Source organism: Notolepis coatsorum, assembly GCF_963971535.1.
Source record: "Notolepis coatsorum genome assembly, chromosome: 8".
NCBI lineage: Eukaryota > Metazoa > Chordata > Actinopteri > Aulopiformes > Paralepididae > Notolepis > Notolepis coatsorum.
Genome location: NC_140172.1, coordinates 93,315,359 through 93,337,856, shown reverse-complemented (window position 1 = coordinate 93,337,856; position 22,498 = coordinate 93,315,359). Strand labels below are relative to the sequence as shown.

Below are 22,498 nucleotides of genomic sequence, written 5' to 3'. Positions count from 1 at the left end.
CGGTGGGGACCAGTGGGAACCAGACATGACTTCACACCCCGCAAGTACTGAAGAAGTAGTCCCCGATGAGTCCCGGGAGGAATACAACGCTACCGAGAGAGAACTCGGCACGGAAGAAGACGGGGAGAGCACCGTGGAGATAGAGCTCCAAGGCTCCGCAAGGAGTACCCCGAGGGAAGGCTCCCCTATACAACCGCCTTCTCCCAGCGAGGCAGAGAGGACCCTACAGCAGGCATTCCTCGTCAGCCTGAAAGCCTCTACTGAACGCGATAGACTCCAGGGTGAACGCGATCGATTGCAGATACAGCAACGGAGCGAAGAAGAGCACATACGCCTGGAAATAAGACGCATTCAGATGGAAGAGAATGTGGCCCGAGACCGAGCAGACAGCCAGCGAGCAGCTGCTGGTGCTCTACGGGACGCAGAGCGCGACAGACAGCAAGCGCAACTAATAGAACAGCTGATCAGACGGACAACACCCTCTCCCTCCGCCAGAGGCTCCAGGAACTCGTCTAGACACACCTCCAGGGCGGCATCCCCTAGCCGAGTAAACAACCCTGAACTTGACCAACAGACGAGGTCTATACCCCCCACAGACCACCTCCCCCCACCGGTCCAAGCGAGACCTAGCAACTGGGAAGGAGCAGCATATCCTGTGGAGAGGCTAAACCAGAGACTACAAGCACTGGATGACCTAACTGAAGACGAAGAGGAAGAGGAGGAGAACCGCGCCTGAAGACAGCACAGTACTCTACCGGACCAGGAGGTCCGGTACAGCCCAGGCTATACTCCCGCGGAGCTGCGCTACAGACCCCCGACTCTATACACGGGTGAGCACGACGCACGACCCGCACCGAGGAACAGCACCTGGACAAGCGGGCCATGGTACACTGCCGGTACCAGCCCATACCAAGGAGCGGGAGGAGACTCGCCTAGGAGGCCTCTCCCCCAACGCTCGCCGATGTATCCACAGTCAGCGTCATACATTGGCACGCCTATGGTACCCGACTTCACCCAAGAGAACCGGGCCCAGTATACAGAACTCCGCATGTGTCTGGAGACCATGTTGGTGGATGTATTGGATGAACGCCACAAATACGCCATCCTACTGCAGCACTTAAAGGTGCCCCGCGCACATAATATAGCGCTCGCCTACGCGACTTCCACCACCCCATACACAGCAGCGCTGGTAGCATTGGACCAGAGGTATGGGCGCATATGGGATTACGTGATCCAGGAGATCCGACACATCGACCGCTTACCCCCAGCAATAGACAATCGAGCACTGGACGACCTGTCCATCAGAGTGCAGTCCCTGGTAGGGATGTTGGGAGCGCAAAGAGAGAAGGGGAAGTATGAACTTTACGCCAACTCAAATGTGGAAAGGATCCTGGAGAAGCTGCCGCCCGCTCGTCAGGAGCGCTTTAGGCGGCAGAGGGACCACAGAGACCCGAATGGCCCCGAACCGAACCTCCTCGATCTAGCAGACTTCCTGGCGAGAGAAGTCAGCAGCCTACGGCTAGATACATTCGGACGGAGCACCCCTGGCTCCAGAGAAGGAACCAGACGACTAAATGATGGAAGAAGATCGGTGACTGTGATGCACCAATCGGAGTCAGTACCGAGCAGCAGGAGCCACAGTACCCCCTCCAGAACGGAGAAGTGGAAGATAGTGTGCCCCTACTGTGAGAAAGAACACTGGCTAGCGCAATGTGACTCCTTCCCCAAGCTGAACACGGAGGAAGCAGGTCAATGGATAAAGTCCAACAAGCGCTGTTTTCGCTGTGCGCGCTCACACATGGCAGCCGAATGCCGCTTAAAGAAAAGGTGCACCAAGTGCGATGGAGCCCATCTGGACATACTTCACGACAGTAACAGACGGCGCCCTTCACCTGCACCATCCAGCCGCAAAGCGAGCGTCATGTACATCGATCCCGCCAGCAGCAGTGGAGCCCGAGTACTCCTAAAAGTAGTGCGTGTGACACTAAGCCACCAGAATAAAGTCCTGGACACTTACGCCGTCCTCGATGACGGGTCAGAGAAGACCCTGCTGCTCGCCTCCGCTGCGGCCCAGCTAGGGCTGCGGGGAAGCGAAACCCAAATGACAATTCGGACAATAAGACGAGATTTGAAGACGATAAAGGGCGAGAATGTCTCATTCTCTATCGCAGCAAGCGGCCAGCCTGAGCGACGGTACCAGATTGCAGACGCTTTCACCAGCCAAGAAATAGGACTGTCGCGGTACACATACCCCGTCGCCAAGCTGATGGAGAAATATGCACATCTGCGCAAGTTACCGATCCCGCTCATAGACAATGCTATGCCGACCCTGTTGATAGGCTCCGACCATGCAGACCTCATTGTCCCGATAGACCGGGTTCATACCGGACCCCGAGGCTGTCCTGCAGCAGTCGAGACCCGTTTGGGATGGACTCTCCAAGGCCCGCTCGCCAAATCTCTCAACCGAAGTACAGCCACTAGATGTCTCCACTCCCGAGTCACAGAGGGAGAAACCGCACTCCTGCAACACGTAGAGCGGCTATGGAGCTTGGAACAAATGCCCTTTAAGAATGGAAAGAAAGACATTCGCTCTAAAGATGACATTTACGCCATTCACCTCCTCGAGACAGGGACCAAGAGAGTCCCGGTCAACGGCGTGTTGAGATACGCCACGCCACTCCTGCGGCGAGAAGGAATGCCTACTTTCCACGCCAAGACAGACGCCATAGAACGGTACCTGCTGAACACGGAGCGGCGCTTAGCCAAGAACCCCGCCCAAGAGAGTGTATACCGCGCTGAGATTGAGAAGCTCATCACAGCGGGACACGTCACAAAGATGGACATTAAAGAGGCTGACCAGACCACTGAATCGTGGTACGTGCCCCACCACAAGGTCCATCACAACGGTAAAGACCGCATAGTATTTAACTGCAGCTACCAGATCGGATCCCAAAATCTGAATAAAGAGTTACTGCCCGGTCCCACACTCGGCCCCTCCCTACTCGGCGTTCTACTCCGCTTCCGCCAGGAAAAGGTGGCCATCAGCGGGGACATTAAAGGAATGTTCCTGCAGGTGAGATTAGTAGAGGCGGATAAGCCCCTGTTACGGTTCCTATGGAGAGAGAAGCCAGGAGATGAGCACCCAGCCATCTACCAATGGGAAGTCCTCCCCTTCGGAACGACGTGCAGCCCCTGCTGTGCGACATTTGCACTACAGAAACATGTAGCAGAGGACCCAGCAGCGGACGAAGAGGTCCGACACAGCGTAAAGAACAGCTTCTACGTAGACAACTGTCTACAAAGCCTTTCAACCCAGGAAGAAGCCGAGGCTCTCCTGATTAAACTCCGCGCCTCATTGATCAAAGGCGGCTTTGATCTCAGGCAGTGGGCCAGCAGCGATCCGCAAGTACTGCGCAGCCTCTCCTCCGAGGACAAGGCAGCCAGCAGCGAGACCTGGATGGCTACAATCCCGGGAGAAGCCCAGGAGATGACCCTGGGATTGGTGTGGCGATTCAAAACAGATTCGCTTCACTACAGACACAAGCCCCTGACTACGGAGCAGGGAAGGCCGGCGGCGGCGCCGACCACCAGACGGAGTGTGTACACAACACTCGCCCGACAATATGACCCGTTAGGATGTATTCTACCGTACACCACCAGGGCAAAAATTATTGTACGAGCATTGTGGGACAAGGACCAGGGCTGGGACGACCCCATTCCCGCACACCTTGCATCCACCTGGAGAGAGTGGGAGATGGAGCTCCACTCACTCCCAGGCGTTAATATGCGCCGAAGCTACTTCCCACCCACGGTGAGGCCAGAGACATGTAAAATGGACTTACACGTCTTCAGTGACGCCTCAGAGGTCGCATACGGATCAGTAGCCTACTTGCGGGCCCAAGACCAGGGGGGAGAGATCTACACAGCATTTGTCCTCGCCCGCTCGAGAATAGCCCCACGCAAGCAACAATCTATCCCACGTCTAGAGCTCTGCGCAGCCCTAGCCGGAGCGCACCTAGCCACGCTCATCCAACGTGAGCTCACCATACCGGTGTCTAGAACAATCCTGTGGTCAGATTCCACGACGGTACTCGCCTGGATCAAATCGGACTCATGCAAGTACAAAGTCTTCGTGGGAGTCAGAGTCACCGAGATTCAAGACTTAACCGAAGAGTTAACCGGAGAAACAGAGTGGCGCTACGTTGATACAAAACAGAACCCAGCTGACGTCATCACCCGGGGGATGCCCCTGGATGACCTCACCCGTCGCAATGTCTACAGTGACGGCCCCGCATTCCTAAGACTCCCGGAAGGACAGTGGCCCATGCCTATCCCGAGGGAAGCAAGTCCAGAGGAGGTGGAAATTAAGAAGTCTGTGTTCTGTGGATTGAGCACCGTAGCCTCCACCGACCCTAACATAAACGATTGCACGTCCATAGAGAGTGCACAACAAAGAACATTCCTGCGGTACCACCCGGAGTGCAAGTCCCCCGCTGATATGTCAGCAGCTAACTACGAGGAAGCAGAATTGCTTCTACTGCAGCGAGCCCAGAGAGACTCGTTCCCCGATGAATTGGCCTGTCTACAGGGAGGAAAGCCCGTCCCATCCGACAGCAGATTAATTCACCTGGCCCCCGAGAGCGACGCTCACACCCTCATCAGAGTGGGTGGTCGCCTACGCAGAGCCCCCAATCTACCGGATGACATTAAATACCCGATCGTATTGAACAGCCGACACAAGGTCACAGAGCTGATTATAAAGAAATACGATGAGGATGTACATCACGCAGGAGCAGAGACAGTCCTCACGGAGATTGAGGGAGTACCTAACTCGAAGCCCCTCGGATATGTCTCCAGTGATGTGGCGGATATCGACCCAGTTACCCCCAACACACTCCTGATGGGGCGGCTAGATCCCACATTACCCTAGACAATGTACCGGCCTGAAGAAGCGAACGGCCGACGAATGTGGAGGTACAGCCAAGTATTAGCCGACAAGTTTTGGAACAGTTTCCTACTGCACTACCTACCGTCTCTACAGACCCGCCAGAAGTGGGTAAAGGAGAGAGACAATTTGACAGAAGGAACAGTCGTCATGATTATTGATCAATCACTGCCCAGAGCTATGTGGCCGGCCGGCCGCGTAAGCAAAGTGATCACCGGTGCCGACGGCAAGGTCCGAGCAGCTGAAGTGCTCGTCCAGGGTCGCACTTACACCCGTCCCGTGGCAAGGCTCATAGAACTGCCTCGACTCCCAGACACAATCGATGATGACCATGACCCTACAACCCTATGACTTTGTGAAGTTGACTGACCCCTACAGCAAACCCTTATGTGTAAATAGACAACGCGATTAATCTGTCTCCGTTTAACTGATTAGGTCTGGGACCTATTCAGGGGGTGGCTGTTGTGAAGGGCCAGATTAAACCGAATATATATATTTATTTATATATATATATTTAATTGTATTTGTATATTCTCTAATATTCCCTGATATCCCTTGTATATTCCTTGTACAATATGCATTGAATATCCATTCTAGCCTACTGAACATCCCATAATAGTCTCCATTCTACTATTGGTCGAGACCTTGGTGCCAGGCTGCCATACCCCTCAGACCCAGTTCAAACGTACCGCTCGACATGTACGAACAAGTCCTAGTTCCGCGTAGGAATTTGGCTACCGCACCACTAATGGGACTATTTGTTCATAGTGCGTATATATACTGCGCTACTAAAGTAGGACTTTCTTTTCAGTCCAGTTTCTTACCCTCCAATAGAGTCACAGACGTAAAGCCTCCCCGCGATGCCACGTGTGGGAGTAAGGCCAAGTTCGGCCTACCATCGGTATTGAGACATCGTGTATATTAATATTTGAATAGTCATATTTGGCACTATATCGTCGAGTTGGACGTAGTCTATTAAGCTAATAATAGTCTGTTAATATATAGTGCTTCGTGCGGTGAGAATACTACCGTAGTCAGTACCCCATCGTTTCGGGCAGAGAACTGGCTGCTTACCCAGGGTGGTTGACCCTATGTGAAGCTGCACCCGAGGAGCCCCAGAGCCGACGAGCGAGTGGACCTGTATACCGGATTATTCTACCGACGACAGCCCGCCTTCCCAGGCACGGATTATGCTTTGGATACTTTGATTATTCTATGGATAAAGACCCCCGACACTACCGTGTGTTGGAACCCCCCCCCCTGGAGAGGACGCAAGGTGAGGAGACGCTCTGCAAGACGAGGTCTCTCCACATCTCTCCCCCGTGGACCGGAGAGAGCCGGCCCACAAAGAGTCCACCTGCTTTCATCTGTGGTCCAAGGATCGCCGGCGCATTGAACGGCACTACAGTGGGTTCACCTGGGATACCCTTGGCCGGACGAGGCAGCTGGATTCTACCCCCCCCCCCCCCTCCTACTCCTGTCGGCTTACAAGCGACCGGATTAACCCCCTCTAGTGTATCCAGCCTATAATCATTAAAGTATCATTGCTGTTATTCCTTAACTATTCCAGGTCGTATATTTACCACCTGCGCCTTCAGAGATTGGACATTATCTATTGATATACCGACGAATACTCCTTGCCATAAAAGTGCATACTATTTCAATTCATAAATGTAATTAAGTGATTAAGTGCTTATTCTACACACCATCGCTGTGTAGGAAATAAAGACCTGTTTCTAATTCGTACATTTGTGTTGGATCCGTTTCATCTACGTGAGAGTGTTCATGATAATATATTTATGCCGTGTACTGGGTGGCCGAATATTAAGTACAAAGGTAGTGGTAGTAAGTATCATATCTAGTAATACAGTCAGGGAATTGTACCCCTCAGTTACAGCTACAATCTGGCATGTTCATTATAATATAATGAGTGTCCCTATCTTTAAATAAATACATTTAAGTCATTATTGTTATTGTTAGTATTATTATTGTCCTGTGAAGTAATGTCTATTATTATTATTATTATTATTATTATTATTATTATTATTATTATTATTATTATTATTATTATTATTATTATTATTATTATTATTATTATTATTATTATTATTATTATTATTATTATTATTATTATTATTATTATTATTATTATTATTATTATTATTATTATTATTATTATTATTATTATTATTATTATTATTATTATTATTATTATTATTATTATTATTATTATTATTATTATTATTATTGTAATATGTGCTGTCATGTTTTGTTTTATATTCCATGTAAAAAAAAGAGAAAGAAAATAAAAATTTTATAAAAGAAAATAAATAATGAAAGTAAAAAGCAGTGTATTTGTCTGTCGCTGTGGATTCTTTTAGATAACTCACTGCCGTCGTAGCTGAGCGTGGCGAACTTGACCCTCTTCTCTGCGAAGCCGGCGCTGTTGTACACCTTCATCTGCAGCTCGTACCAGGTGGCCTCCTGCAGGTCGTACAGGATGTAGCTCTTGGTCAGGGACGTCCGCTGGGCCGTGGTCCAGGTGGGCGAGTCGTCGGCCCGATACTCCAGGGTGAACGAGGTGATTGGGCAGCCGCCATTGTTCCAGCCAATCAGATTGAGCCTGACACGAGTGGCGTTGATGCTGGTGAAGAGCTCCTGGTCCTTGGAGTACTGTGGTTCTGTAAGGCAAAGGGAAGTGAGTTAGGGTTGGGTACCGTTCACATTTGAAATGATACCGGTACCGGCCTCTAAAAATGTAATCTACCTACCCCAGTTGTAGAAAATGTGTCCAAACTTCAAATGATTTATTATCATTATTATTTATTTAGAACAATTTGTTAATAGTATACAATATATAATATTGCAGCGAGCGTTGTCTGCATCTAGCTTTGTAAAGTGTAACCACCGTTTTCGGCTTGCCATTGCCTCGACTGCTTTGTTGTTGAATCAAGTCAAATCCTAGATAAGTGTGTATTGTGCACGTGAACGTTGACGCGAACGTGCGGCACACTTCATAGGTTTTGTTTCGCAGTAAACGAAACGTTGACGTCATCGGACTTAAAAAAAAACGGTGGACCTCACGTGAATCGTTACTCGGTAGTACCTACGTGATTCGGTCGATACCCTTAAAAGTACCGGATTCGATACCCATCCCTAAAGTGAGTACTGTGGTTCTGTAAGTACTGTGGTTCTGTAAGGCAAAGGGTAGTGAGTACTGTGGTTCTACATTTACATTTTACATTTAGTCATTTAGCTGACGCTTTTATCCAAAGCGACTTACAAGTTCTGTACGACAAGCCATCAGGAAGGGCACAACTCTATCAGCTGAGTAACAATGTTCATCAAAGTGTTGAGTGCTACAGTGTAGGTTAGTTTATTACGACAAGTGCATGACAGTATGGTTAGTTAGGGTTAGATTTTTTTTTTCTTTTTTTCTTTTTTTAATTCAGATAATGGTTGAAGAATAGAATAGAATAGAATAGACTTTTAATTGTCATTGCACAGTATACAACGAAATTTCAGGGGAGCTCCCACAGACCGTAGTACATAATACATACATGAACACATAACACATAACACTGTACATAACAGAATATTTTAAATAATAAAGTGCATAATGGGTGGTAATCAGAGATTATCAAGTGCAGTGGTAAGTGCATGGTGCACGTGAGGGGACAGTCAATGAGTGTTTAACAGTCTAACTGCTTGGGGGAAAAAGCTGTTCTTAAATCGTGTACTCTTAGCATGTATTGACCGGTATCTCCTCCCTGAGGGAAGGAGCTGAAAGAGGTGATGTGCTGGGTGCGACTGGTCCTTGATGATACATTTGGAGCGGTGGAGGCAGCGGGAGGTGAAGACGGAGGTGATGTTTGGTAGAGGAGTCCCGATGATCCTGCCTGCCGCCTTCACCACCCTCTGTAGAGCCTCTTGCTCTGCCTTTGTGCAGCTGGAGAACCACACAGACACACCGTAGGTCAGCACACTCTCAACCGCACAATGGTAAAAGTTGACAAGGAGATTTCGTGGCAGGCCAGCCTGCTTCAGCTTCCTTAGGTAGTATAGGCGTTGCTGAGCTTTTCCGATTACTGAGGCGGTGTTGGTGCTCCAAGACAGGGTCTCACTCACACTGAGACCCAGGAACTTGAACTCAGTGACCCTCTCCACTACTTCGTTGTTGATGAGCAGAGGGGAGTGGTCAGGCCTTGATCTTCTAAAATCCACTATAATCTCTCTTGTTTTCTTTATATTGAGCGCCAGGTTGTTATTATCACACCAGACTATAAGGTCCTCCACCTCCCTCCTGTAGGCAGACTCATTGTTGTTTGTTATGAGACCCACAACTGTGGTATCGTCTGCGAACTTGATGATGTAATTGGAGGGGTAGGAGGGGGAACAGTCATGTGTGAGCAGGGTGTACAGTAGTGGGCTGAGTACGCAACCCTGCGGGGCGCCGGTGCTGAGAGACAGGGTGGACGAGGTGTAGTTGCCCAGTCTGACGGCTTGTGTGCGGTTTGTGAGGAAGTCCAGCACCCAGTTACACAGTGTATTACACAGACCCAGGGTTTGGAGTTTACTGATGAGTTTACGGGGGAGTATGGTGTTGAAGGCAGAGCTATAGTCGACAAAGAGCATTCTTACGTAGGTGTTTTTCTTCTCTAGGTGTTCTAGGGCGGTATGAAGCACAATGGCTATAGCATCTTCAGTTGATCTGTTCTGCCTGTAAGCAAACTGGTATTGGTCAAAGGAGGCCGGAATGATGGATGTAATGTGTTTCCTGACCAGTTTCTCTAGACATTTAGCAGGGAGGGGGGTGAGTGCCACGGGTCTGTAATCATTCAGGCACGTGACAACTGACTGCTTGGGTACTGGTATAATTGTGGATGTTTTGAAGCATGCTGGGACATATGATAGTAGCAGGGAAAGATTAAATATATCTGTGAAGACCTAAGTCAACTGGTCCGCACACTCCTTCAGTATGCGGCCCACCACTCCATCAGGTCCTGCTGCCTTCCTTGGGTTGGTATTCCGGAGGCAACACCTGACTTCATGGTGGCTCAGGACGGGGGCTGTGCCGCTGGGGGGGAGGGGCTGTACTAAGAAGTGCGTCTTTAGTCGACGGCGAAAGATTGGACGTGTTTCGGCTGTCCTAACTGGGGTGGGTAGTTCATTCCACCATTGTGGGGCAAGGACTGAGAATAGGCGACTTCTCTTTGATGACCCTCCCGGAGCTTGGATAGGAGTAGGTCTGAGGCGGCCAGAAGATGCAGAGCGTAGGGGTCTTGAGGGTGTGTAGTTAGAGACCATTGACCGGAGGTAGGCGGGAGCAGTTCCCTTTGCTGCACGGTATGCTAGGTCGAGGGCCTTGAAGCGGATTCGTGCAGCAATGGGGAGCCAGTGCAGGTCCCTAAGAAGTGGGGTGACATGGGCCGACTTCGGTAGGTTTGAGATCAGGCGGGCCGCTGCGTTCTGAATGAGTTGAAGAGGCTTAGTGGCAGTGGCCGGGAGGCCAGCGAGCAGTGCGTTGCAGTAGTCGAGGCGGGAGATGACTGTTGATTGGACGAGGAGTTGGGTGGCTTCTTTTGTCAGGAAGGGGCGGATCCTTCTGACGTTGCTCAGGAGGAATCGGCAGGTTCTGGTTGTCGCTGCGATGTGAGCAGAGAAGTTCAACTGGTCATCGAGGACAACACCAAGGTTCTTGGCGGTCGGGGACGCGGTCACAGCTGCATTCTCGACTGTGATGGAAAGGTCGGTCAGGGGGGAGGATTTGGCCGGCAGGTGGAGCAATTCTGTTTTGCTTAGGTTCAGTTTGAGGTGGTTGGTCGTCATCCAGGCGGAGATGTCGGACAGACAGGCCGAGATCCGCTCAGAGACGTGGATATCTGAGGGAGGGAAGGAGAGGAAGAGTTGAGTATCGTTCTGTAAGTACTGTGGTTCTGTAAGGCAAAGGGAAGTGAGTACTGTGGTTCTGTAAGTACTGTGGTTCTATAAGGCAAAGGGAAGTGAGTACTGTGGTTCTGCAAGGCAAAGGAGAGTGAGTACTGTGGTTCTGTAAGTACTGTGGTTCTGTAAGGCAAAGGAGAGTGAGTACTGTGGTTCTGTAAGTACTGTGGTTCTGTAAGGCAAAGGAGAGTGAGTACTGTGGTTCTGTAAGTACTGTGGTTCTGTAAGGCAAAGGAGAGTGAGTACTGTGGTTCTGTAAGTACTGTGGTTCTGTAAGGCAAAGGAGATTGAGTACTGGTTCTGCAAGGCAAAGGGAAGTCAAGAGTTTTATTCGCCACGGCATACAAGTATACAGTGAAATGCGGGGGGTCTTGCCCGCAACGATTGTGCATAATACAATAATACAATAATAAGAATCCAATAGGATGAGAATGTGACATTTGTGCAATAATACAAGTAATAAGAGTAATAATAATAATAATAATAATAATAATAATACATCTATTTTATATAGCGCTTTTCCAGGTGCTCAAAGACGCTTTACATGGGCAGGAGAGACAAACTATGGCAAAACAAAAAACAGAACAAAAATAATACATGACAAAAATAAAATAACACCGACAGAATTAGAGGTCAAAAGCAAGATTGAAAAGGTGAGTTTTGAGGGCTGATTTAAAAGATGTCAGGGTGTTTGACATATAAGACATATCAGGTATATGTACATGAGTTTTACACAAGCATGGTAAGACATGCTAGGTCCTGTGATAGTGCAATACACTGTTAGCTATAGATGAGGCACTGGGTCTTATGTACACTGCTATACAATGCTATACTATACAATCTCTAGTTATAATATGCGTCCTTGTGCTAGCTTGCTATCCATCTACTTACTATATAAGAACCACTCCCGTTCTTGTTTTTAAAGTGACCTTTCATTGTGTAAAGTGACCATAAGTGTGAGCGTGTGCAGCATGAGTGTGTGTGTGTTCATGTTAAAGTAGCTGCTAGTGTGTGAGTGTATACAGTGTGTGTGTTGTGTGTGTGCTCATGTGTGCTTGTGTGTGGAGAGTTCAGTGTGCAAGACTCTGATGGCCTGGGGGGGAAGAAGCTGAGCCGAAATCTCTCTGTCCTAGTTGCTGGTGTTCACAGGCGTTTGCCTGACCGCAGCAGCTTGAACAGGCTGTTGTTGGGGTGGTGAGGGTCTTTCATTATTCTGCAGGCTCTGGATTTGCACCTCTTGTTATATAGGACCTGCATGGGTGGTAGTGCAATACCCGTAGTACGCTCAGCTGAGCGTACCACTCTCTGTAGGGCCTTCTTGTCCTGTGCCGTGCTGTTTCCATACCAGGCAGTGATGTTTCCAGTCAAGATGCTCTCTACAGCTCTGGAGTAGAAGGACTGGAGTATCTTCCCCGATACTCTGAACTTCCTTAACTGTCTCAGGTGGTAGAGGCGCTGCTTCACCTTTTTTACGACTGAGTCTATGTGTGTTGTCCATGTCAGATCCTCTGAGATGTGGACCCCCAGGTATTTGAAGCTGCTCACCCTGTCCACGGTAGCCCCGTTTATCCTCAGTGGTGTGTGTGTCCCCTGCTGTCCTCTCCTATAATACACCAACAGCTCCTTGGTTTTACCAATGTTCAGGAGGCAGGCTGTTGTTCTGGCACCAGCGTTCCAGTACCTCAACCTCCTCCCGGTAGGCCTTCTCGTCGTTGTCAAATATCAGCCCCACCACCACTGTGTCGTCCGCAAACTTCACTATGGAGTTGGAGCTGAACTTGGCCACACAATCATGTGTGTATAGTGAATACAGCAGGGGGCTCAGGACACAGCCCTGGGGGGACCCGATACTCAGGGTGATGGTGTTGGAGGTCTGACCCCCCACCCTGACCGCCTGGGGCCTTTCACTCAGAAAGTCCAGTATCCAGGCGCTCAGAGCGGAGCTCAGACCCAGCTCGATCAGCTTGTCCACCAGTCTGGTGGGGACTATGGTGTTGAACGCTGAGCTATAGTCAATGAACAACAGTCTCACATAGCCCCCCTTCTGGCAGTCTAGGTGAGAGAGGGTGCTGTGCAGTACTTGGGAGACCGCATCGTCAGTGGACCTGTTTGGCCTGTATGCAAATTGCATAGGATCCATATCGCTGGGGAGGGAGGCACAAAACAGCCTCTCAAAACATTTCATGGCCACAGAGGTGAGTGCCACCGGTCTGTAGTCATTAAGACCTGTTGGGGAGGATTTCTCTGGTACCGGGATAATAGTAGACACCTTGAAACAGGCAGGGACCACGGATTCCGCCAGGGATAGATTAAATATGGTGGTGAACACTGGGGCTAGCTGGTTAGCACAGGACTTAAGTATACGTCCTGTTATCCCATCTGGGCCAGCTGCCATTCTGGTGTTCACCTGCATAAATGCTCTTCTCACACTGTGTTCCATCAATGAGAGAGTGCCCCCACCCCCCGCGGATGCCCCCCCCCCTCCACGACGGCCGGCGCGTCAGTGACGTTGTTAGCCGGTGAGCTAGCGTCGCCACTGTTTGCCCCAAACCGTGCGTAGAAGGAGTTGAGCTGGTCCGTGAGAGAGGTGTCGGCGCTCCCCATTGAGGGGGCACTGACTTTGTAGTCAGTTATCGTCGGTAGCCCTCGCCATAAGCCTCTTGTGTCATTCTGTGCCATTTGTGCCTCCATCTTATCATATGAGTACTGTCGTTCTATAAGGCAAACGGAAGTGAGTACTGTGGTTCTATAAGGCAAAGGGAAGTGAGGTGTACCATATAATTATATCATATCTGTAGCCAGTTTGATTAGGGGAATTTACTATTCCAATCTATATAGTGAGTTGAGAAACCACTATAAGGCACAGGATGTGTGGCCTGGGGGTGAGAGGAGGTTTGTGGAGGTTATGGTCAGAGTCTAGAGAGGTACAACGTCAGATTTAGATCAGGCTCACTCTTTACACTATGAGAACGGAATTTCAATCATTGACATCCTCCTTTGTGTTGTGGAACCTAGGTCTCACTTTGTCACTCTCTAGACCAGACCAGACCAGACCAGACCAGACCAGACCAGACCAGACCAGACCAGACCATTGATTTGTTGTTCGTTATGGCATAACATCATGGCCTTATTACTGTAAAATTGTGTAATCTATTCTATACCCATCACAGGTCACTACAGGTCACTTTAGGAAAAAGCAGCGGCCACTTTAAAAAACATAAATGTATGTTTTTGTATAGTATAGTTAGTATAGTATAGTTACATATAGCATAACTGTATATTGTATAGTATTGTATAGTAGTATATAGCACTCATTACCTTTAATTCGTAAGCTTAGCATTGTATAGTATTTTATCTTAGTACTTTTTATCTTGTCTATCTATTATCTATTCTATTTTATTCTATTATTTATTATTTGTATATTTTTGCACAATCAAGGCGGGCATGGCCACCTTCATTTCACTACATGTCTTGTGTATGTATATGTGACGAATAAATCTCTTGAATGTTGAACCTTGAATCAGGAAGGAACGCTTACAGAACCCAGATGCATGAAATAACATACCACAGAAGTACATTCCCTTCTGAATCCAATTCCTCAAAAACATTCAGTCAAAATAGCAATTCTGAGGTTATATAGTCTCTCAGTGCTAAGATTAGTTTGCTCGTACCTTTCCCATGAGTCTTTGCCTCAATGATCTCACTGATGCGTCCGGGCCCTACTGCGTTCTGGGCCGTGAGGGTGAACTTGTACCAGGTGCCACACTTGAGGTTCTCCAGACGATAGGAGCGCTCGCTGGGGCTGATGGCGAAGTTGCCCCACTGCTCGCTGTTATCCTCCGAGTACTGCAGGATGTAGCCTGTGGTGGAACAGAACAGACAGGTGGAAAGAGGACAATGATATGTTTAAATATGAATCAAGATGAGGGGAGAATCAGAATCAGAAAGGTCTTTATTTGCCAAGTAGTTTTCACATACAAGGAATTTGATTTGGACGTTACAGACAGATAATACAATAAAGTATTGACATTATAGTATTGATGTAAAATAAAATGACATATGAGCTAAGTTAAGCACAATAGAATAATATAATTATGAAATAAAATATAGGCCAGGGCTGTACAACTGTAAATAAGAGGTTGAATAAAATTATATGGGATATAAACTAAATTAAATATAGCACAATAGAATATAGTACAATTATAAGTACAAAATAGGAATAGCTATACGTTATGCACATCCTTTGATGGAAGTCCTTCAAGAGCCAGGAGTACTGTAGGCTCAAAACATTATTCTGTAAAATCAGACATCCCCCCTAATCGATAATAATCATAATATCAAGTTTCAGAACAGACTTTTGGATTAAAGGAGTAACGGCCGTTGATTTTGGGCAGAACTTTACTCCTTAAACCGAATTCTACAACGCCCTTCCCAATCGTAACGCATCAGGCTGCCACTGCCTACAAAGCGCGCCCTGCTAGGTAGCTAACAAGCTGCTATGTGTTAGCAACATGCCTTTGTGTACGTGCAGAACTGTTACGCGCATAACAAGCACACATAGTCACTACAGCTCGCTCGTTCCAATCATTTGACTTGTTTATTAATTTGATTGGATGTCATCGTTTTTAGCTCCTGCTCCTTATGCCCCTGTGTCAAAAGTTATTTTGTCGTACTATCGATTACTGTCGAGAAATAATAAGAAATCTAAAATGTTGCCCAAAATCGGTGACCCCGCCCTATTGATCCTTGAAGTCGCACGCTCTTTCTGCCTACGTTAGAAGTAGCCTCTACAGGTCAACTGCTATCTTTGCTAACGCTAGCGGTGTTGTCCTTATTATACCGTGAAAGAACCCATGGGTCAACTCGTCTGTCAACAAAGCTATTGTTACATCGAAGAACAAATAATATATGCACAAAATGGATCGTCAGTATTTGAACCCTTTCACTACCACACTACAGAAGGTTATCTGTAGTGTGGTAGTGAAAGGGTTAACCTTCTGTAGTGTGGTAGTGAAAGGGTTAACCTTCTGTAGTGTGGTAGTGAAAGGGTTAACCTTCTGTATTGTCGCAGTGATAGGGTTAACCATTTGGTAGTGAAATGGTTAACTCTGTGATTGATATCCCTGTGACCGATAAGAACTTCCCCTAATCATTTAGTCGTGCATTCCTTCATTACCACGTGCATTTTATTACACGTTTTATTACATTTTTAACACATTTGCATTAATTACGATTAATCACAGCCTATCACGTGATTAACCCTTTCACTACCACAATACAGAAGGTTAACCCTTTCACTGCAACAATACAGAAGGTTAACCCTCTCACTGCCACATGACAAAGGGTTAACCCTTTCACTACCACACTACATAAGGTTAACCCTTTCACAACCACACTACAGACAGTTTATGTAGTGTGGTTGTGAAAGGGTTAACCATCTGTAGTGTGGTAGTGAAAGGGTTCATGTGTTTTGAAATGTTTTTTTTATCGTTTGACAGCCTTAATTGATAAAGAAAAATGATTCGAGCAGAAACAAAGAAATGCCAATGTTCCCTTTAAAAATTATAATTAGGGCTGTCAGTTTATCGCGTTAATTAGATTAATTAATTACACAGCAAATTATCGCGTTATGAAAATTAACTAAAAATGTATTACAATTTTTTTTATTATTATAATTTTTTTTTAATATATATATATATTTTTTTATCTCATTCATTCCATACGAATGTAGAATACATAATTACAGACTTTTTTTTAATATGGTCCATTTGCATGTTCTTGGTATCTGATTCTAGGGACATCTATGGATCTCAAGCAATATATTCCCAGTGTCAGAAATACTGTGGGCTAGATCCACAAAGAATGGATTGCACGGTGCAAGTTGCACCCTTACTTACAATTCATTATGAATTGAAACTGGGGGACCCTGATGTAAACAAGACGAAAGTCTTTCTCTGGTCTGCATCCCCTTAACAATTGTGTGTATTGAGCCGTACTGTATTGTACCCATTCTGCAATCTGTTAATAACATTTTCATTCAATCAATCAATCTGCACGGTGATTGATTGAATGAACATTTTATTGAACCAAATGAGAATATCAATACATTTTTTTGTATCTTTGACTGTGAATAACACCATGCTCAAATTTACCAGACCTGAAAAATCTAAGCAAATTAATATATGGAAGATGATTAAACAGAAGGTTTTGTAGTACTGAATTCTGCCATCCGGACACATGCTATTTGAAATATGATTATAGAATATAGAATATCAGGCATAAAATGGTTATGCAATTAAAATGTGCTTAATTAGATTAATTAATTACAAATCCTGTAATTAATTAGATACATTTTTTTAATCGCCTGACAGCACTAATAATAATGTGTGTTGAAAGTTGTGGTGTGTTAGTCTGACCTCTGATAGAGCTGCCTCCATTGTCTCCTGGGATCCAAGACAGGGTGATTGAGGTGGTGGTCGTCTTGGTTACGGTGAGACGCGGTTGGTCCGGAGGAACTGGAGGCGGGACAACAATCAGTCCAATGACTCACTCGCAAATGAGTTGAGTGACAGATGATCACAAATCATGTACAAACTAAGCCAGAAATAACCTGTTGCCAAAAAATATACAAAACATTTTCAGGGAAAGAGAAGCTGGCTATAATCTGAGAGGAGAGCTAAACTTTAAAAAACTCAGTGTCAGAACCAAAATGAAAAGTATGTGCATGTCAATCTGTGGGGTGGACTTGTGGAACAGTCTGGAGTTAGAGATAAAACAGAGTACACACATAAATCAGTTTAAAAAGGATGTACAACAAATCTTTCTTAAATGGGTATTTGGAAGAGGAAGTGTGTTGATTGGGAGTAAAGTGTGTAAGATGTAAATAAAAAATTTAAGAAATGATGTATATCATGGTATTTATTTAGTATATATATATTATAGATTACATATTTATAGGTATATTTATATAAATGTATTTATATACAAATGTATTGGATTGTATAGAGATACAGCGTTTATACATATAATTAACAATAGATTAAATAATAATTTATTATGTGAAAAAAAGAAAGTGTATACTTCTTCCTACTCCTTTTTCGAACGGGGTAAACTATGATTTGTTGATCTGTTTCTCTTTTTGTAGTCTTTTCTTTATTATCTTTTGTATATGTCAAATGAACAGATATATTTTGGTTTTTATACTTGTTCGAAAATAAAAAAAATATCTTTCATTCATTCATTCATTCATTCATTCATTCATTCATTCATTCATGCATTCATTCATTCATCATGAGTGAAGAGCAGATTTGCACTCTGCCTTGTTTACCTTGAACCTGAAGGTTGAGCACTATCTTGTCTGGCCCAAAGCTGTTACTGGCCACACAGGTGTAATTCCCAGAATCCTCTGCTTTCACCGTCCGGATGACAAGGCTGCCGTTGCCATGGACACTGCGTCGGCTGTCAATCACAACAGGTGCTGGGGTTCCATTGCTGAAACATAAAATGTATTATTATTATTTTGATATTTTGAGCAGGGCAGAATTTAACTCAATCAGTGCCAGCTATTGGCTTCATCCTGTTCTAGCTAGGCCACGCTTTAAAAGATATGAGTGTGTCACCTTGTTTGTAGAGCTAAATCTATATTTTATATTATAGCTATGGGTCCAATGTCATTGTCAATTGACAGTATGAAGCTTCCCTTCAATATGCCATAAAGAAATATTTTTTTCATCAATACGTTCCCGTTTTATACCGTAATGAATATGAGCGTTATATCGGAATGGTCTGGGATCATTCCTGCAAGGCTAGTTATAAGGCGCTAAGCTAATAACGTTAAATCGATTGGCGTTTCGGCCCTACACAAGCTAGAGTTAAAAATCCAAATAATAATCAATCATAGCATATGCATCGGATGTCCCGTAGACGTTTTGATGTGACCGATTGAACCTATAGCCTTGCCGTGTAGTAAAAATCTGCGCCCGAGACCTTACAGTGTAACACAAGGGTCTGGACCAAGGTTTACTGCAGCTCGATACCGCCACCTGGGAGAATCTGGCCGGTATTGCACCCTCGGCATCACAGTAGGGCTTCTAACGGGAACATATGGGTCCCTGGCATTAAATAGGATATTAAAATCGAAAAAAAGAGAAATTAGCCAAACACGTAATATTACGTGGTCTGGCACCCAACGGTTGTCGGGCAATCACGTAATATTACGTGGGTGGCACTGATTGAGTTAAATGGGTTATTTTCAATAATAATTATAATAACTTTATTTGTATAGCACCTTTCATACAGGGGATTGCAGTTCAAAGTGCTTTACATCAGTAAGAAATAAGACATAAAATCTGTGTAAAACAAGCAGCAAGAGCAAAGCATAAAGTGGGATAAAATAATGCAGATATATTAATCAAGTCATATCAGAACCTCACGTTCAAATAGGCTTCTTGAATTTCTGTAATCTGTTACAAAACATGATAAAGGTTATACTATGCACCCAACAGATAGTGGGGCGTAAAGATAAAAGTAAAAATAAGTAAAATAATAGCAAGGGTAAAATTAGCAGTTTTTCACATTATGATCTAACATCCCAACAGGCCACCTTGTTTATGGTTTGATTCAGTTTTAGTAGAATGAATGAATGAGTTAGAAGACATGAATGATGAAATTAGTACATAAAGTGCAGACATAAAGTGCAGTACATAAAGTGCATCCCCTTAACAATTGTATGTATTGAGCTGTACTGTACTGTACCCATTCTGCAATCTGTTAATAAAGTTTTCAATCAATCAATCAATCAACATACTATAAAATCACAGTTTATTTACAGTGCAATACAATTGTTCTGGATTACTGTTACTGTACAGTTCAAAGTCGTCTTTACCTTCTGTTTGGTATCCACAGTTTAAAACCTGACAGTCTTCCCTCTTGTTGGATACCCACTTTGACCCTTCAAACCTCTCCCACTTCCCTCTCAATGTTAAATAAAGAGATTTACACCATCTCCAACTAACTCACTCCAACGAATCCAAGAACATTCAACTATTAGCAAATGCCCTATTAAATCCTGCATGAGTATATCTACCTAACTACACACCCTCAAGACCCCTACGCTCTGCATCTTCTGGCCGCCTCAGACCTACTCCTATCCAAGCCCCGGGAGGGTCACCAAAGAGATGCCGCCTATTCTCAGTCCTTGCCCCACAATGGTGGAATGAACTACCCACCCCAGTTAGGACAGCCGAAACCCGTCCAATCTTCCGCCATCGACTTAAGACGCACTTCTTCAACCATAATCTGAAATAATAATATATATAAAAAAAAAAAAAAACTCTAACCCTAACTAACCTTACTGTCATGCACTTGTCCTAATAAACTAACCTACACTGTGACACGCAACACTTTGATGAACATTGTTACTCAGCTGATAGAGTTGTACCCTTCCTGATGACTTGTCATACAGAACTTGTAAGTCGCTTTGGATAAAAGCGTCAGCTAAATGACTAAATGTAAATGTAATGTAATGTACCTACATAGCACTAGCTGTGTCATCAGGTAATAATTGGTTAGACTAGAAGTCTTTATTTGTCATGCAGTTTAACACACACACGCGAGATGGGCGACCCACAGGAACACACACACACATGCACTGAGTCGCCGATGAAATGTCTCTCTGCACTTTTCCCATCCCGTTGTCCTTCCCCCCATGGGCAGCCGGGAGCAGATAGGGCGTCAACGTGAGCCGCGCCAGGGGACCAATCCCAGTGCTCCTGTCCATCTTCGTCAAGGACGCCACAGCGTTAGCGATCTGTTGTTGTGCATGTTTTTCCATTGGGTTTATCTTATCGGGGGGGAAACCCTTGCGAGCATGGGGAGAACATGCAAACTCCACACAGAAACTCCACACAGAAAGGCCTGGGAGATACACCACCTGAGTACCTGGCATCATGGAAACCTGGTCCCCAAGCGGGAATCGAACCCTGGACCTTCTTGCTGTGAGGCGACAGTGTTAACCACTACACCACCATGCCGCTATTGTTTTTGCCGAGGTTGTACTCACTTCTCTTTCAGCCACTTGATGGTGGGGGTGGGGTCGCCCACTGCTTTACAAGGCAGCACAATGTCCCTCATCCATGGGGTGGTCACTGTCCTGTTGAAGGTCAAGATCCTAGCCGGAGCTGCAACCATACATACATGATATCTCATCAGTTTGGAGATGCCACAAGTGATGGGCAGTTTATACATGAGTTTACTGGTTTCCATTCAATTCACTCTTCACCTCAACTACTATAGACAATATCTAGAAAGATTCTGTCCAGGCTATGTTAGTACTGTATAATAGATTATGTTATGAGCATGGTGATGGTATGATAGATTATGTTAGGATCATGGTGATGATATGATAGATTATGTTAGGATCATGGTGATGATATGATAGATTATGTTAGGATCATGGTGAGGGTATGATAGATTATGTTAGGATCATGGTGATGATATGATAGATTATGTTAGGATCATGGTGATGGTATGATAGATTATGTTAGAAAGCTGCAGGGTTATAGTATGCTAGATTATGTCCAGGCTATATTAGGAGGCTGCAGGATTATAGTATGCTAGATTATGTCCAGGATGTTAGGCGGCTGCAGGATTATAGTATGCTAGATTCTGTCCAGGCTATATTAGGCGGCTGCAGGATTATAGTATGCTAGATTCTGTCCAGGCTATATTAGGCGGCTGCAGGATTATAGTATGCTAGATTCTGTCCAGGCTATATTAGGCGGCTGCAGGATTATAGTATGCTAGATTCTGTCCAGGCTATATTAGGCGGCTGCAGGATTATAGTATGCTAGATTCTGTCCAGGCTATATTAGGCGGCTGCAGGATTATAGTATGCTAGATTCTGTCCAGGCTATGTTAGGAGGCTGCAGGGTTACAAATACCTCAGAGTACACATTGACAATAAACTGAAGGGGTCTAAACACGCTGAGGTACTCTACAAGAAGGGCCAGAGCCGACTCTACTTCCTCAGAAGGCTGAGATCCTTCAACGTCTGTACAAGGATGTTGAGGATGTTCTGTGAGTCGGTGGCAGTGGCGGCTCGCCACTAGGGGCGCAAGGGCGCCGACCCACCTGCTGGCCAGCTGCTGTTAAATCAGAGAAGAAGACAATAAAACTTTTTCATTTTTGTGTTTTATAGCCCTATAAATAATATAAACATGTTTAAAATGAATAATATTTACTCATTTTAAGTATGTTTGTATTTCCAATGCACAATATAACGTTATTATCTAAATTAAAAAAACATCGTTTTCATGAGCAGGAAGTGACGTTTTTTTTTATTTTTTCGTATTTCTCGCCCGGGCTAGAAGCGATAGCGCTCTGAGTGCGCGTCACAGTTTGATCGCTGTCTCCGTCACAGCCAATCAGTGCATACGGCGTTGTGCGTTGAAATATGACTATTATGTTGGAATCCGAGCGCGATTTGAAGCGGTCTAGGCAGCAGCGTGAACTTCCGTGAAGAATTTCCATAGCCGCATTTCGCGGAGACGCTCTCTGATTGGCCGACGCCAGTATCTTTTTCCATGGCAGAATTTCACAGAGACGATCTCT

At 45.6% G+C, this 22,498-nt stretch overlaps 1 protein-coding gene across 1 annotated transcript in view; it reads right to left on the bottom strand.

Moving 5' to 3' along the window:
* The window catches only part of dscama (Down syndrome cell adhesion molecule a), a gene marked incomplete at both ends in the record, with an annotated part of 242,599 nt that overhangs the window by 21,907 nt on the left and 198,194 nt on the right, over positions 1-22,498 (bottom strand). The window contains 5 exons of the mRNA XM_084320475.1: positions 7,336-7,626; positions 14,560-14,748; positions 17,305-17,403; positions 18,216-18,379; positions 20,949-21,066. Of these exons, the coding sequence (XP_084176601.1) occupies positions 7,336-7,626; positions 14,560-14,748; positions 17,305-17,403; positions 18,216-18,379; positions 20,949-21,066 (861 nt within the window). The remainder of the gene's footprint in view (positions 1-7,335; positions 7,627-14,559; positions 14,749-17,304; positions 17,404-18,215; positions 18,380-20,948; positions 21,067-22,498) is intronic.